This window comes from Apteryx mantelli, chromosome Z, assembly GCF_036417845.1.
Source record: "Apteryx mantelli isolate bAptMan1 chromosome Z, bAptMan1.hap1, whole genome shotgun sequence".
Classification (NCBI taxonomy): Eukaryota; Metazoa; Chordata; class Aves; order Apterygiformes; family Apterygidae; genus Apteryx; species Apteryx mantelli.
The window spans coordinates 42,333,221-42,350,998 of NC_090020.1; the positions used below are offsets into that span (position 1 = coordinate 42,333,221).

The 17,778-nt window shown below is 37.5% G+C and overlaps 1 protein-coding gene across 14 annotated transcripts in view; it reads left to right on the forward strand.

Annotated features, from left to right (window-relative positions):
- The window catches only part of DTWD2 (DTW domain containing 2), a 263,172-nt gene that overhangs the window by 87,736 nt on the left and 157,658 nt on the right, over window positions 1-17,778 (forward strand). For 10 of the 14 annotated variants that reach the window (XR_010886923.1, XR_010886926.1, XR_010886924.1 and 7 more), the window contains exon 6: window positions 1,439-1,588. The exons of 2 other annotated variants lie outside the window; for them this stretch is intronic. Coding sequence is in view for 5 of the 12 variants with exons in the window: in XM_067315902.1 (XP_067172003.1) it covers window positions 1,439-1,588 (150 nt within the window). In the remaining 7 variants the exon portion in view is untranslated. Of the gene's footprint in view, window positions 1-283; window positions 333-1,438; window positions 2,315-17,778 lie in introns of those variants that run through there. 2 more of the 14 variants (XM_067315909.1, XM_067315906.1) reach the window with 2 other exon arrangements.

Sequence of the window (17,778 nt, forward strand, 5' to 3'; positions counted from 1 at the left end):
TGCAGCAGTACTTAAGTTTATTCCAAATTTAAGAATGTCAATGTTATAAGCCTTCTAAAAATGATCCAAGAGTAGTACTCTAGAGGGGCCTATAGAAACAGGTTGAAAGCTTATCCATGTATTCACTACATTCTAGTATCTACTGCAGATGTTCGTATTCTTCTCCAAGTAATGAATGTTTTGGTACTTGACATCTATCCATTAAAATGGTTCCCAGGGCTAAAAATTGTTTGTGCAATTGGCTTAATGTAGAATAAACCATCCCTTCCCCTTTTTTCTCCAGCAATGCTGCTTCACTTTGGATTTTCAAGGATGATGGGAGAATGCCATAAGTGAGTCCGCCCTGTGACACTAGAGTCACCTCAACACTAAATCGATTGTCTTGAACAAAATTGTGATGCAATGTGTAGCCATACAGGAAAATGTGGCTCAAATTTTAAATATGAGTAAAGAAACTTTCCCAGAAACTTGTATACTTCTATAACAATACTGATATCATATACTTGTATACTTAAAGAATGTAGTTATTTTAGAAGTCAAATACAAGACAAATGAGAAATACTGAAATTCAAGTGGGATTTGCATATTTAATTTTATTTCCATTGGTGTGCTAGGACAATGTTGGCATACTTTTCCTTCATTTGGACTGCTATCTCATTCAGGCCCAGGATGAATATGTCCTTAGCGTGTACAGCTCCCTGTCTTGTACTCTGTTGTGTCCCTACCACTTGGTATTTGGTCCTACCTGCTTTTCAAAGACAAAACTGTCAGCTTCTCAGAAGTGCTTCTACAAATATTACAATACTGCAGTGTTGCCTAAATATCAGTGAATTCTTAACCTCTCTGAATTAAGTTATGGTTGCTATTCCTAGCATAAAAGATGATGCATTGAGGTCCAGAAGAATGAAAGTTAAGAATGACTGACTAAATTGGTGCCAAGTATAGGTCACTAGGCTTTTCAGTGTGCACAGTCATGTTTTTTTGTTTAAACTCAGCTCCTGCTGACTTAGTTTAGTGTATGATTGCTCTACCCATCTGCACATGAGGAACCTTCAATTAGGAACCACTTGAGATAAGTTTGTTTAATTAGTCTTATGTAATATCATTGGTGGTAAGCAGGGATGAAATCCAGTCTCCAGGATAGCAGCCCAGCTACTTTGAACATGAGACCCTTCTCTTTCTAAAACCTTGCCTCAAGGTATTTTTATACAATCACAAATAACTTAGTTATTTGTTTTATTACTGCTTGTTGACTGAGTCATGGTAATTGATCATAGTCCATTGCATGTCTCTTATTCATTTGTGCCCTCTGTGGCCCCACTGGTTCTGGACAAATTATATTTAATCAGCATACTCAAATTCAAAAACTGGAACAAGTGATTCCTCTGTCATGGCTTACTAAGCAGTTAAGTTTTTTGTCTCCCCTGTTTTTCTGCAGACTATACTCCGTCCACTTCAAGCTTTATGTTCTTTCCAGCTTCAGCATGGTGCCCAAATTCATCACAGCAAGGAGCATCTTCTCAAAAATGGCCTGTATGACAAGCCCATGCCAAAGAATAAACGCAAACTGAGAAGAATGGAACTTTTGGTAAATAATGTTAAGATCTAGGAAAACTATGCTGATAATACAATGGGTTTTGTTTGAAACTAGCAAATGAATGAGTCTGGATTTAATCCAAACAGCAGTTTTTACTGGACAAACCTTTTCATTTTGCAGAAGGCCAGGTGCCTTTGTGCAAATGTTAAAAGATCATTTTTCTTATTTCCTATAGAAGAAAATTCTGAGAATAATTTAGAATTATGTTATCTCTTGGGTGAAAAGTGTGATCCTTAATATGACTGGATAAATATACTTTGAAGAAGCTTTTATCAGTACTGAAAGAGAAGGAATTTGAACATAATGCAATGGTAAGGCTCCAGCATTTAAAAGTATATTGAATTTCTATTGAAAATATCTAATTACAGTAGGTTTTCAAACTGTAATTCCTTGTATTATTTTTTTCACCTGAACATAAGGCAATATTTGTATGGTTTTTTTAACTTTGAGACTTTAATTTCTTACAGTATTAGAATTTCTTTTTGTAAATTTCTATGCATCTTACAATGCTGTCAGATTTCGTTTGTGTCTCTGACTTTATTAAGATAAGCCCATACGTGTTTTTGCCAGAACCCGAACACTTCAGATTTAGATCGGGGTCAGGGGGGAATTGAATGTAGAGATATGATTGTTGTAATTACAGCTCAGGTTCTTCACTTTTTACTTGAGCAAAAATTGTTTTTATCTGCATAAGGAAGGCAAGATATGGATGATATATATATATATATATATATATATATATATATATATAAATAAATATATATACATACATACCTATCTTAAAAAAATTATGATATTAAAGGGATTAAACAAGCCCAATGTGAACAGCCCATTCAGAAGTATCACTCAGTGGCAAACGATTGTTTCTGGATACAAGCTGCTAACATGTTTGCAGGTCCATTAGATTTACATGTGTTCTTTAGTTTTTCTCTTCCCTCCCAAATGTAACTGTACTTATTTCTAATGGGAAGCACTAGCAAGTAAAAGAATTGGATATTTCTACGAGCTCTGTGAAGTAACATTTTATGATCTGAAGGAAAAGAAAGGTGAAATGAAGGCTTTAACGTTCCTTCCGTCATGTTCGTAAATGCCTCCTTCATGAAACAGATTAAATGCTTAATATTTGTCTTTACTATCAGTTCCACTCTAGGTAACAACACAGAGCTAATCAGGTTCTAATTAGTCTTAGATTACAGATTTTAGTTTATGACCAGCAAGGAAAGAAACCATAGAAGTGGGGGTGTAAACAAAGCTTACTAATATATTAACTTGAAAGTTTTTCTGCAGTTAACAGGAGAGGTGAAAATTAGGTCAGAGATTAGCTAATAAGTTTTAGCTAACCCTGAGCTGACAGTGACCTTTCGTTTAGGCATGGATTAACAATTTGATTTGTCAGGCTATGTTAGCAAAGTTTATATAGCCTTGTTCTCTCCTGTATCTTTCACTAATATCAGTAAACCTGAATTAGTTTTGGCAAATCTGAAGCAAACAGTCTAATGTGATTAATTATAGTGTAGCTGCACTCTTCATTGGCATGGAGAAAGGGCACAGTTATTCCTGTAATGGAGCACAGCGTGGGAGTCGACAAGCTAAAGGTGCAGTCCTGTGCAACTTGTGTGCGCTGTGTGTGTGTGTGATGCTGCCTGCTGCTCCAGGGCTGACATGGCTGGTGCTGGGCTGCAAATATGTTTCCTCTGTGCTCCAAGACATGGTATAGACATGTCCAAGCATTTCCTGGTAAAGGAAACCAGGGTATTAGGCTTTATTGTTAATGCCACGTTTACCTTTTTGGAAGAAGTTCACACTTAATGGTGTATCTGTTTATTTGGTTTGCCTTGTTTTAAACCCATCTAGAACAATAGAACATCCTTCGACCTATGTTGTGAAGATTATTTTTCTAAACAGAAGGCAAAATGTTTTTTCATAAAATGTGAACTTGTATTATGAAGAGCAAAAAAATTTATATTACTACCTGGGCATCAGACATCTGCAAAATGCCTTAGAATTACAGGATCAAAAAAATAGTTATCTTAATTGAGTTATTATCCTGCATTAAGTACTTTTGTGTGCACCATCTGTGAGTTCAGAGGTTTTGTGTCATTCAGCAAAGGACAAATTTCACTGTACTCATATAGGCAGACTTTACTAATGTGAGTAGTCTCACATTAGGCTGTTCATTATTTTCTGCTGTGGTTAACAGGACTTGTAGTATTGTAGTGCTGGACACATGGAAGCTTTTAATTGCTAATTCGTTATGTTGTACAGTACCAGAAGATCAATCACTATGCAGTAGTTGCTGAAGGAATGAAAAATAATTCACTGTTAATCTCCAGGCATTTTATTTTTTAGGATTTTTGCTGTCCCATCTTAGCAATAATAGAATGACCATTTAGGTGCAGCACAGTAGTCTTATGAAATTCAATCTCAGATTAAGGATTTGTTTGATGCTGTTAAAAACATTTTTTTCTTAATTTTTGGAACTTGTGTGGCTTTAAAAACATGTATGCAGTAGAAAAATGTTTTTAAGAGTTTAGAAAGTGTTTTCAGGTCTTTTGAATTCAGGATTTACCTCTAAGTTATCTCAAAGAAATGTGTACTCCAATTTCCAAACTCTTAGAGGTTGTGTTTGAAGAAGTAGCACTCTTTGCAAGCATTTTCATTAGAATGAATTTAATTAACAGTTTTATTTTGTGCTTTAATGGTCAATCTGTTTCACTTTCCACTTACTGAAAGATTAATGAGTCAAAAGCAGCAGTCTGACAAGATATTGATTAAGAAGAATAATATATTTGCTTTTAATGTTTGGTCCTTTGTCCTTGTCCACTTTGTACTTAAATATTGAAATCTGCCTTCCGTGTGCTACTGTGTCATGCTTTGGGGAATCAGTAACATGGATAGGCCCTGAGCACACGTAACAATTTTGCAAAGGTGGGAATTCTAAAATCTGCATATTTTCATAATCTGAAAGAGGAAGCTTAAAAAATAAAGCAAGAAATCTTTCAGTTTAAGAACACGAAAGCTTTTGTTTAGAAAGCTTCAAGTTAAAAGTTAACACTGGCTCAGGACAAGCATAAATTTCTTTTGTCTTCAGGATTTTACTCTCATTGCCTCATAACCCCATTGGAATTCCAGCTAGAAGATGGTGTTGAAATACTACCAAGCAATTTCTTTATTAGTTTTCTGTTAAGTCAAAAAAAAAACCCCAACTATATGTTTGACTTCAGAAAGGGCAAAAATTATTTTTAGACTGAGGGTTTTCTTCTGAACCTAGATTAAAAATTGTTCATGTTGTGTTTTTGACGAGTTTTCCTGTTTTTAAAAACTTAATTAAAAACTGAACTTTTAAAGGTGTAATGGCTCATGTTTTTCCTTTGAGGCTTGTTTATTGTGCTTACATATGTGAATGCACATAAATTACATATTTGTTTTTGCTTTGAAGCCATAAAAGATTTAATTTACTAAGATCATATGCCACTGTTTCTGCACTGAATTGTTTGTTCACATATGCTGGTATCACAAGGATGTAAGCCAAATCCGATGCTGTGCCTCTCTTGCACCACTCACTCAAGTAAGGAAGAGACATGGCTCCTCTTGTGCCTTTCTGAAGAAAAAGGTTTTGTTGTTATCCATCGAGACCTGCATGAAGACCAGATTTCTCTGACCGTAGCGCTCAAGCATTTCAACTTCAGAGCTCCCTTCTTGCTTTCTGCACTAGTTGCTGGCTTGCATTTCCCACCCCACAAACCTGTTTGTGTTCCCATACTCTAGCATCACCCAAGCACTGCATTTCCAATGCGGTGCCCTACTAGGAGTAACGATCTGTATCTCGTGTTTCTCACCCTTACCCTTTCCTCCCCCAAACAGTTGCCCTCAAGTTCCAGCAAAACTGGTTCTGTCCTTGTGCAGCCTTTCCATGTGCTCTCCCTGCTATAAAACCTGCACTTGAGGGGCTCCCATACTCCTTTAGCTACTGGATTGCTTCCTTGTGTCCCCTGTCACAATTTCTCCAAAACCATAGTATTTCATCTTTTGAGAGCTTGCCTTTGGGGGGGAGGGAGGGGAGAGAAGGGGTAAAGAGAAAAGTTGATTTAGGGCTTCAGATGAAAGTTGCTTCTGTTGCTGTGATATGGCTGGTAGAAAGCTTGATACACATCACTGTGGCTTGGTGTTAATACCAGGGCTGTCCTAACAGCTTGGCTTATTTGCAGGCTATATGACAGAGCGGCTGCTTTAGTATGTTTTAAGCAAATAAAACAAAGTATTCTTTGGACCCCTTATTTCCTGAAAGGTGCTTATCAGTTTTCTGTGTGGGAAGACACATTTACCACTAAGCAACAGAAAAATTGCTGTACCTATGGGACAGTGATGCTTATAGCACAGTTATTGCTTATGTCGATACATATACAGCACTTGGTCTGGGTCAGCTGTGCTTGCCTGCATCCTGCACATCTTGTGTCACGGATGTAAGAGGCAGCAGATGCTCAGCTGGAAGTAGCTTTGAACTGTTCTCTCTGCCTCTGTAAGTTATAACTAAAAACCTTATTTGTTGTAACAGACCGTACACTCTGCTGAGCCCTACTGTAAGGACAGGTAACAAATTTTACTTGTTATAGCTGAACTGAAACTGGGACTTTCTCTGGCCTGTGAAGGATTCTTCAACCAAGCAAAGTTAGTTGGGCTTGAATGTTGGGATTAAGCCTTAATAAAGACATGCATCCTAGTGTATGTAAATATTTAAAGCCTATTAAGACAAATCTACTCCTTTGTGTTAGAGTAGCAGAGCAACCTACAGAATTTGGCAAATTAATATATAATTTTTTTGCATATATATGCATATGTATGTATACAACATAGTTCATATATTTACAATCCATGAATTATTGTTAATTAACACCAGATTTTAAATAGTTTTTTAGAACTAGTTTATCTTTGTATTAAAGAATGGTTATTGATTCTAGTTTCATGTCTTCCTTTCTCTGCAGGGGTTCTATGAACGCTTGAAAATAAAACAGATTGTGTAAACTTTTTTTTTTCTTTTTAATGGGTGTGTTGAAGAATGGGCCATATACTGGTTGTGATTAAGCATTTGCTGAACTAAGGCCTGTATTTGAACTTCTTCCATAATTGTTAGTAGTAGGCAATGAGGAAAAGTGACACTATACTATATTTATTGAGTTACAGTAGTTTATTTTACTGGAAAATTGCCTCTAAGGGATTTTTATTTTGCACAAAATCCAGTTGTCCTGTTCTTCTCAGTGCTGGGATTAGATAGGATGGCTTAAGTTGTCGCAGTGGGGGGAACGGGCCCGGAGTAACGATGAGTCTCAATATGAATATGGTCGTTCTCCCTTTATTAGAGCTTACACAAAGTATATATATTGACAAGCAATACGCATGCGCTAGCAATAGTTACATGATTGGTTACAGTTTCTGTCCATACGCATAAAGCAGATATATGGTTGGTGCAAGGTTGCTGTCCGCGCTCCATCGACATTTATGGAACCTAGTTCCGTCCAGACTTGTTTACCCGTTTTGTGAATACCTTCTTTTGTAGTGCTCAAGGCCGCTGCAAGGCTTGCTCGGCCACTGCAAGGCTCGCTTGCCTTGGCCTACATTCCTTCCCTTACCCTGAGAACAGGATTGCTCATCCCAATCAGATCATGCCCTCTCTCGCTTAACCATTCCTCCACATTAAGTCTGTGCCAGATGTGCTAGTGTGTGTCAAATGCAGAATTGGTATTGTGAGGAAAACTAAATTCAGATGAAAATAGCTTATGTAATTTTCCATAGAAAGGCTGTGTGGGTTTTCTGTTTGCCTAAGAGTGTGTATGGAGCAGGGTTTTTATTTGTCATCTTATTTGAATATAATAAAATTAGGCAGAACTGGAGTATTGCTGGTCATTATTTCTTTCTGGATTGTATTAATAATGGCATTTGTTAATGGGAGGTGATGGTAGTCATGTATTAGGTAAAACATTGAATACTTTTGATTTGTGACCCTTACTCAAAAGCATTTTCTTTGTTTTTAAACAGATATCTGCTAGTAGGGAAAATATGATTTTTGATTGATCTTAAAATGGTTGTTAGATTCTTGTTCTGCTTTGCTTTACTCATCTGCCTCCCCCAAAATAGGCAACAGGTCTTTCCTCTGTGATTCATTTTGCTGGTCTCCCTGTGATCAGTAAGAGTTTCATGTTCTTTAATAGGGCAGACTGAACTTCTGTATCTTCCTGAGAACAAAATCACTCCTATTTCTCCATTCAGACACTAATCGTGTTTTCTTTTTGACCCCGCAGTCATGGTGGAATCACAAATCATGTTTTACAGACCTGTTCTGGCATTGTTGGGGCATTGTATGTATTTGATATGATGAAAGAGAGGACAGCTTGAGTGTGAGTTTCCGTTGCAGTTCCTGTTCAACGGAGGTTTATTTGAAATGGGAGAAATGAAAAAGTCGGTATTTGTCAAATGGTAAAAGGACCAAATATGAAAGTGAACTTTTAAGGAACAGACTTTGTACCTTGCCTAGGAGCACATAAAGGGAGATGCTCATTTATGTGCCCTTCACAAGGTGCAAGGAGAGTCGTAGCCCTCCTATTGAAGGAAAACAGGAACAGTTCCTTCTCTGCATCTCTGGAGACACATGTCCCTTCAAAGGGGGAGGGAAAGGGGCATGAACCCTGTGCAACTCAAACTTCATGTAACTCTGTATGCTTTCAATGTCAAAATGAATCAGGATAGATGCAGCTGCTGCTTTAGGATAAGTCTCCTTTTAAGTTTAAGGGCTTTACAGCAAGAGGAAATAATGCATTTAAAAATCAAACAGGGTAAGTCATTCACTTACCTGGCAGCAGTGTTAACCAGTAACTCACCTGCATTACTGTTGTTGCTTTCACAGGGTGTATATGGAAAAAATACCTAGTTTATACTGATACACGTCAACAATAGGAGGAAAAAAACCCAAGACATCACTCTAGGGTTTTGGTTATGGACGCAGCCATGTTTGTTTTCTGTAACAATACCTACGACTCAATTTCATGAGCAATTGCTTGTGTGAGAGTTGGTGGTTTTGGAGTTTTTTTTTTATGGTAACTATAAACAAATTTGGGAAGAGGGCAGAAATCATTGAAGAAACTGGATTGCGTCTGAAGAGAGGTACGAGTTAGTTACAGAACCTGAGAGTTTAGACCCTGTAATTTGTATCGACTGAGTTGCTAGCATTTTTGCATTACAAAAGCTGTGAGGTGAATGTTGCACTTTCAGAGAACTAGCTTGAAGTCTTTGCCTTTATATTCTGTTGAAGTACTAAAATGCAGTCTTATGCTGCCCTTTGCAGATGTATGAACTTTGCCTTTGTGAAGCTTTGGGTGAGATTTTGGTTACTTGGATTGAATTCACTGCAAGTTTTATAGCTAGCTTCAATTTTATGCCTGTAATATGCAGAGTACATTCTGCCTCCAAAATTGTTGAAGCAACTGTAGAAGGCAGAAGACTATTTCTAACATCATAACTCTCTGTATGTGTCTCAGACTTTCACAATGAAACGTTAGCCTCCTAAAATAATGATATGAATTGTCTCTCCAGCTGTAACACCTGGTTCCCCCTATCCCTTGCAAGTTCATCTGAAGTTACTATCATACTGATTATTTTGGGAAAAAAAAATTACTATTTCATAGAAGTAGGTATTCCAGAGATAATGTTACTTGTCTATTTATATCAAAATGTTATTCAATTCTACCTATTTGCATTTTTTCACTAATTTTTAGGAATCTTGTGATCGGCACAACAGATTTCCCTCCTTTTGATCCAAAATAGTTTCAGATGTGTGGCAAGTAATAGGCATTGATGAATAAATGCTTCAGATGTAATTTCTTTTTCAGGGGAAAAAATCCAGTGCTCTTGATTACATTAGAGCTTAATTCAGGGGAAAAAAAAAATATGACAGGAGTTTTTTGCAGAGTGGCTCTTCCACTTAAGTTGATGATTTCTACAGGGGAACACCTCATGAATAATTCAGGTAAGACAGAAGCAAGTGCCTCACTGGCCAGTGACTCGGTGAAGAAATCATGTTGGAACCAAAGCATCCTATGTAAAATGCATGGTAGTCTTAATGCTCATGTTTAAGAATTAATAAGTTTGGTCCTATAGGATAGAGGTGTGGTTAGATTGGAATCCCAAACAGTCCTTGGGTGTATAGCTCCTGAAGCTGTCACAAATAGTCTGCTTTAAAACAGAGGTAAGTGGTTGCCTGAAGTAGTATCAGGCTCCAATTCTTAGGCAAGTGGAATTGGCTTATAAAAGAGAATGTGGCATCAAAATTTTACAGATAGGTCTGGAACTACTATAGGGAGGAAGCAGATAAACCCCCTTTTACATTGCTGTGCTTCCTGAAGAGTTAAACTTGTTGGTGTAAATACTTGTATGCAAGAACAGAAGAAAGGTTTAATATAAATGAAATATCTTAAAAATTGAACTATGGTAGCTAATGCAAGAAATTCACAGTAAATACCAAAAGTTCTGTTTTAATTTCCGTATTTATTTAACAAGTTAAATATTTGTTGTGCAAATAGGCCCCAGTTCTGCATGTAACCTGTAGCTGCTTCAGTAATAGAGAGGATAATGCGTTTTATCTGAGAATCCGTGAGGAGTTTACAAAGGTTACTTAATTTCTACATCCTGATTCTGGTTTCAAAAACTAACATACTTGCTTTATGCTTGGAAGGAGTTACTGAAAAGTTAACGGATGAATTGTCATTCTTGTTTATCTATTTTGGCAGTGCTGTTTAAGGCTGGAATGTGTCCTCTGCAGTGATTGTGGCTATTGAATGCCCCTTTTAGATGGGACTGGTCTGCTCCTTTTGCTGCTTCCCTACTCTCACCATGGCTTTGTACAGTGGCCTAAGGACTTCGCTGCAGCATATAAAACTTGTTTGAACATCCTAGAGCTGAAAATGTGCTCCAATGTGCAGTGGCATCAAAAGCTCCATACAATACCTGGATAGCTTAGGACAAGACCTTGAATCTCCTGTACAGTAGCTCTAAATAGCTTTGTTATAGCTACAGTGCAATGTAAATTAAGTGCAGCACAAACCCAAGGATGTGACAATAGTCCAAAGTAGGGAAGCACACTCCTCACTTGTCACATACCTAATTAGTAAGGTTGAGGAGATGATATACTTAGTAACAGTTGCTGAAATATTTTTGTTAAAACCTTAAAGGTTTTGCTTTGCATCTAAGATAACTGTTTGAAATAGTACTACATTCTATGTCCACATGACTTTGAGCCTTAATAACTTGCTGTTTTTAAACTGAAACAATTTCTGCTTGGCAATTTTTTACCTGTTAGGAATAATAATATTGTATATAGCTCTTGCATACTGCCTTTGTCTTTTGCAATGTGCCTTACAGGATATAATACATTTTAATTAAACCAACTCAGTTTGACAAAAAATATTTTAATGATGCTCTGTAATGTCATTAACTTTAATGGCGCTTAGAGCACATTGACACAGGGAACTGCTATGACATGTTTATATTTCAGTGCTCCTTGGATCAAAAATCTGCTTAAAAAAAAAGAAAAAAAAGCACCGTATTTATAGTACTCTCTGATACATAGGTCATCAATTCTAAAGGCTGCAGGGAACAGTATGGCATGGTTACAGAGAAGTAGGTGTGATTCTAGAGAAATTTAATTACCATTTTTAGCAAGAGTATCTAAAATTCAGACCTCTGATAGTTTCTGATTTCTTTTACGGATTTTTTTAAAATGCTAGTTCAAGATAACAGGTCAGATTCAATTTCAGCAAACAAAACCTGGGAAATGTGGAATAAAACAAAAGATTTCAATGTATTTTAGTGTTTAAAAGAAATCTTACCCTGTCTATGGTGAGTATGGTTTTTAGTTAATGATATGAACAAGATGATGTCAGGTAATGTTGCTGCAAACTATCAAGTGTTTCTTATTGGGTGACGTGGTAACTGGCCATGTGTGTCTGTCATACAAGCTGCAAGGTCAGGTGGTTAACTTAAAACATGATTATGGTGTTGACATTTTGTGATCATGTTTTTCAAGTTGGTGAGCTGTCCAGTTAGCTTCAAATGTTCTGTGGAGCAGTGTAGGTCATACTAGTCTTTGAGCTTGTCCCTGCAAAAGTACTCAGGGGAGGAAAAAAAAAACCAAAACAAATAAAAATCCCTAGCTTGGCATAAAGAACATAATTTGTATTAATGCCTTTTTCTGTTCTCTTAAGAGACTTGTCTCTCTATGAAACAGAGAAACCAGGTTGGTACTCATGCTAGAAGTCTCTCATTCAAGCTGCAATTTATTCATAGCTAAATGCTAACTCTCATAAATTGCAAGCATAGTTTACACTTTACAAAAGCTTGATATTGTGGGTGCCTGTTTAGGACTGCTTGGGTTTCTTCAGCCTTTCACCCTCCTCTGTTTTTCTTTCCTTGATTTTCGACATCTCCTTCAGACTAAGAATTGTATTTTACTGTCCTTGATTTTTCTCTTGACATGTTCTCTTTCCAAATTAGGACATAGGCTGACCCACTTCTATGAAAGGCTGTGTTTATATATCTTTTCTTTGGCTTTTGTCTGACAAGTTGCTAAAAAACAGATTACCTAGTTTCCCAACTAATAAATTATCAGAACATTTCTCTTACTTCTGTGTCTTTTTTGATTGGACAGACTTGAGAATTATTTCTCAGAGTCTCTGGAGTTTAACTGCATATAAATTAGTTCTTTCATTTGCCTTACTGTGCTAACCACTTCCCATTAACTTTGCTTTCAGAGATCACTAGTAACACTTTCCATTTTCTTTGCTCCAAAGGCCTCATATCAGTATGAGATTGCAACATTAAATGGCTTGTAGGACTGTGTCTTAAACTGCAACATACAATTACGTACAGTTGTGGCATCTGTTTTCTGTATGCTTTTATGTTTTAATCTTGCTCCTCAGGAAAATCTTATTAGTTTTATCTTAAGGGACCTCTTTGGCTTTCATGTATGTTAACTGATATTTTATCAGATGGCAGCTTTTTATTGAGCATTTATTGTGCTATCAATGTCTGATAGCCAGCTTAAAATTTGCTTCTTGTAAGGAGGATCCCCGTGTTGCTCAAATTACAGGGGATGTATGGGGTGTGTTTATAAGGTTACGTTGGTACTATCTTGTCTTAAATCCTGTCCCTCAGTCATCTGTGTGTTATGTACAAGGCCTCTGCTTCAGTGTATGTCTACTTCTCTTTGAAGAAGCTGAAACACAGGCCAGGAGGCAGGACAGGAGCGGGCCTTCCCTTTTTCCAGCATGGATGCAATTGGTGTGCTCTGATGGGCCCAGGGCCCTGTGGTGCAGGCGCAATGAGTGCGTGCAGTGCTCAGCTAGTAGAGGTGCGTGGGTGGAGGTGTTTACTGAAGTCTAGCTTTTGTGGCTGTTCAGCAAGGTTGCTGAGCATGTTTCAGCCCTCCTGGTCTCACCACTGGTTCCCTTTGGGCTCTGCCTGCTCTGCATGCAGTGCATGTTTGATGCAGGAGAACTGGCCGGAAGCACTTGAACCTGCTGATGTGCACAACAGGGAGAGGGTGACTCAAGACACAGATCTGTGAGAAGGCTTGTGCTCCTTGTCTCCGTCCTTTCCCCCTGTAGCTTTTCTCATGCTGCCTTGGACAAGGAGCCAAGACCTTGATGGTCAAAGGCAAGATATGTTCAGACATTCTCTTGAATATCGTTTTATTTGGCATAAAATTTCCTTGCACTGAAAGTGACTGCAGGACTGATGTTATGCCTTTCTTGGGAAGGAGCTTAAACACAGTTAATGTTTAATAATGAACAAAGCTGGAGGTTTTCTTAACCTTTTCAGATCTTGCCTTAGTGTTTGTTAACATTGTCTAGTGAGAAAGTACCATCTTTGATTAAAATGAAGCTTTGTGTTCTGATTTCTCTAAGACCCCAAGAGAATCCTGTAGTTTTGAACGCTAATCCTGCTAAATAAGTCTTTTACTTATGCTAGTGATTTAATTAGTAGCTATGTGTAATAGGGACATAGACTTCTGATGTTTACTTAGCTTTTGTTGTTGTTATTGTATAAGCAGTTGTGCTTTGGAATGGGAATGTTTATGCAAAAGTTGACTGTACATGACAAAACTGGTAAAGTGTTGTCAGAGCAGTGCCTGTTGGGAACTCCCATAAAACTATATGAGAATTCAAGAGAAACTGTAAAATTCATTAAAGGTTTCTAAGAAGTGTCAGGGCTAAGCAGGAGCCTTAATGGAGCCATATAGTGTACTAGATCCATCAACAGGTCACTTAAAGTCTACTTATTTTCCCTTGTTCTTTATCTGCCACTGATGTGTTTACATCTGTGACAATTTAAGTAAGTAACAGTCATGTCAGTTGCTAAATTGATTCCATTTTCCCTGGACTTTTACTATAGATCTAGATAGTCTAGATAGCCTTATGTGGTACCAAAAAGTGTTGTTTTTAATGCTTTTTGGTTTGCCCTGGATGCTCGCTTCTGACCATCTGTAAGCACTGAAACTGTTGTTACAAAACATGAGTTTCATGGTCTGCATTTGAAATGGTTTTTAAGAATGTTGAAAAATAATTTTGAATTTTTGAATAAGGTGCCGTGTGGTAAAAGTGAGTAATAGCAAATATATTGATTTTCCTCTTAGAAGATTAATCTTGTATGGTGATGGAATGGATTCTTTAGTCCAGAAATAACAGTATGATATTGGGAGGAAGACCGAGTTCAGATGGTTGAGAATCAACATCATGAGACTGTGGAAAAATGATGACAATTCAGGGGAAACATGTTGTTAGTAAGGCTTCTGTAAGAGTGCAGCCAGGAAAAAAGAAAAATAGCTAGGAAATTTCCCAGCCCTACAGAGACACTGAAAAATGTGGTTAGAGGTTTACTGCAGCACAGAAAGTGCTGGTACACCGGTGGGAAACTGGATGGATTTGGAAGGTGACTTATCAAGTTGTATGTCTCATACACACATGCGTGTGCACAGTATGTATACTTTGTCATCAATGTATGCATAAATGTAGGCTGTAATGGCACTCTGAGTTTTTGAGAATGTGCTTTTCAAGCTCTTGTTTTATAGTTTCTGATGTCAGAAGAATCCCTTTGCTGGGGCTGTACTTTGTGCTGCTGGAGGAACCATGTATAATTATTATGTATAATATATTTTCAAGCAGAATTAATTAGCGGTAAACCCCAGCAATTGCTATGTCCAAAGGAGAAATTGCATAATACATTACGAGTGCATATGGAGTTGTACACAGAAGGTACACTTTGGGAGATTGTCTCAATTTTTACTCTTTCCTTGGTTATCTGTTCTCTCACGCAAAAACATACAGAAGTGGAGTTTTACAGCTGCTGTCCCCTTTCTAACTTCAATGAATATAATTTAAGAGGGGTGTAGAGCCTCAAGTTAAACAGATTGATAGTTCATGTATCTCAGCTTAGACCGTCAATATCCAGTTACGTTTTTGTTCACATGTGTGAACAACAAACAATAAGGTATCTACTGATTTGGGTTGAGATTTTGTTAGGTGCCAAGTCTTGCAATGAGATTTTGGTGGCTTTGAGTTCCTTTGAAAACCCATGTGTCAAGTAGTACTTGAGAGCATTGTTGAGTGTTTATGAACGCAGCAATAGTGGCTAAGCTCAAGTGCACAGACAAGTGTCTTGGCTAAAGGAAGTGCTGCAAATCAGCAGCTCCCTTCAGCTACAACAGTGATTGTAGCTACTTACCATTAGGAGCAATCTTTGAGGTGCTTTGGTGGAAGGCCATTTAAAGTTTTAAGCTTAAAATACTTAGGAAATAGTTGTCATAAACTAGAAAATCTTGAAGTTGTATGTGACTTTTGAAAGGGCTCTACTAGTTATGTAGATGACCTACTGAGCTATGGGGGAAAAAGTAAATCTGTCAGGCTATTCAGGAGATTTTAGAAGACCTATTCTGGGGAATGAATCAGAAAAAATACCACCCCTTGCTATGTGAAGAAAACTTCCTAATTTCATTATCTCTCTACCAGAAAGAACACATCTGAGGAAAGTGTTTTTTTAACCTGTGTTTATAATTCAATTCCTGTTCACACAAGAACTATTTTGCTCCAGCAACTTTACTAGTGCCCAGTAGAGTTCATACATAGCCTGTAAGCATTTTTTTTCTTTGTAAACACCTTCTTGAAAGCCAAGATTTTTGTCATGGTTGGGTGGAACTCCATGTCATGGAAGCATCCATTAGACCTGAAGGCAGACTAATTAGACATCTGCCTTTTGGTACATGATATTAAGATTTAAATTCTAGCACATCTAAAGTTCATGCAATTCCAGGCATCAGTCAATTAGACAAAGGAAAAACGGGTCAATTTTATTAGATTCCATGACTTGGGCAGTTGATTATCCTGAGAAAACACAGGGCTTGGTACTTTAACAGAGGGTTTGCTTTTGTAATTGATTAACTGCTGCCTCCTGCTCTATTGACCTTCACTAATTTGTAGTATTGTCTGTCATTCCTTATCTGCGGCTGAGTGGGGAGGTTCCTATGTAAACATCAACATGGCTAAGGTCAGAGGTGGCTTCATCTGTCTCTGTAATCTGTTCACTTTAATTGTGTGTACAGCCAGGCTCCAAGCTTGCTACTGGTTTGTTCTGCCCATCCACCTGAAAATCTGCAGCCTTTGTCATGCTGTCGCCCTTTTAATCGTAACAAAATGAATAATGAAAATAACTATGGGTCGTGTAAAACCATTGTGAGTTTCTTCTGCTGTGGTCCCATTCCTGCCCCAGAGTCCTCTGCCTTCTGCAGGGGGACAAAGAGGCTGGCTTTGATTTGCATGCTATTTGCTTGACCATTTAGGGCCATGCTGGTTTGCCCTGGGTCATGGTGGCCTGTAACAAAGGATTTACCCTGTTCTAATTGCAGAAAGCCCCTACCTTGACCTATCAGCAAGGCTGCAACTGAGAGAAAACTGCCTCAAACTTTCACTTTAAAAAGTTGCAATAAATACCCTAATGCTGTATTTCTCCATGTTTTGGATATGTCTGTATGAAGTGGAAAAAACATGTCAGTGTTCACTGGGGCCTGCCAAGGTTCCAACTTTTAAAGGAAGTTTTTTTTACTGTTATTACCCATGTCATGTTTAAATGGAGAATTGGCACTTGTGATAGGTAAAGACATTGTGACAAAAGTGGTGTAGGATCACTGTTTTTTGGCAATTTCTGTATCTCATTTTTGCTGCAGGATGATTGTATATATAACAAAAATTGACTTTTTTCCTCCTTTACCTTCTGATGAATTATCAGCTCTGTTTGCATTATTTCCCATAGCCATATACCATAATGTATTCTGTTGTGACAATACCATCAACTTTCTCTTTTTTAATAATCATTTTACATGTTCTTATTTTAATTTCATCTCACTGTTTAATGTATAGCAAGCTTTGTATTTCAGCAGGTGATTCTTCAGTTCCTTTGTTTCGTCCCTTTGGATATTTGTACACGTGTAACTTGTTTTCCCCTTACTTTACATTGGCTAAACTGTTACATGTGGTAGTTCTCCACATTTCTTCTTCTGGACACGCTGATATTGCTGTTTGAAGCTTTTCAGTAAGTTGTCTAGGTACATACTTGGAAGTCTTGGTGCTAGGGCTCAGCAAGCAAATGACTGCTGCTTCTCTCTCCATAATGAGATGGAGGACCCAAATGTGCTTTTTCACTTTCCTGCTCTATATACCTGTGTGCTATCCTGATTATTAATCAGCTTCATTTGAGTATTTGAATTGTTTCCCATGCAGAGGTTCTAGTTTGACATTTTTCAGATTGATTTGCAATGTATTTTGTATTCCAAACCTTTCATGTTTTCCAAACAATACGTTTATGTATTCATAACCACTACTGACATGGTATCAGTCAGGAATAGAATTTATGATATATTTTCTTTCTAGTATAGATTGTGAGTGAGAATACTAAATTATTTCTTCCTATGCTCTAAATTGAGCCAAGCCAATACAAAAATAAAAAGGAAAAGATTCTTTAAGTTCTGGTTCTGAAGCAATTTTTTGTTTACTCTTCCTTTGCTTACTCGGTCTTGAATATCTGGAAAGATGGTGGGTGAATTAATGAACAGTCAGCAGTTTCACTTTGGCAGAAGTCAATGAAAG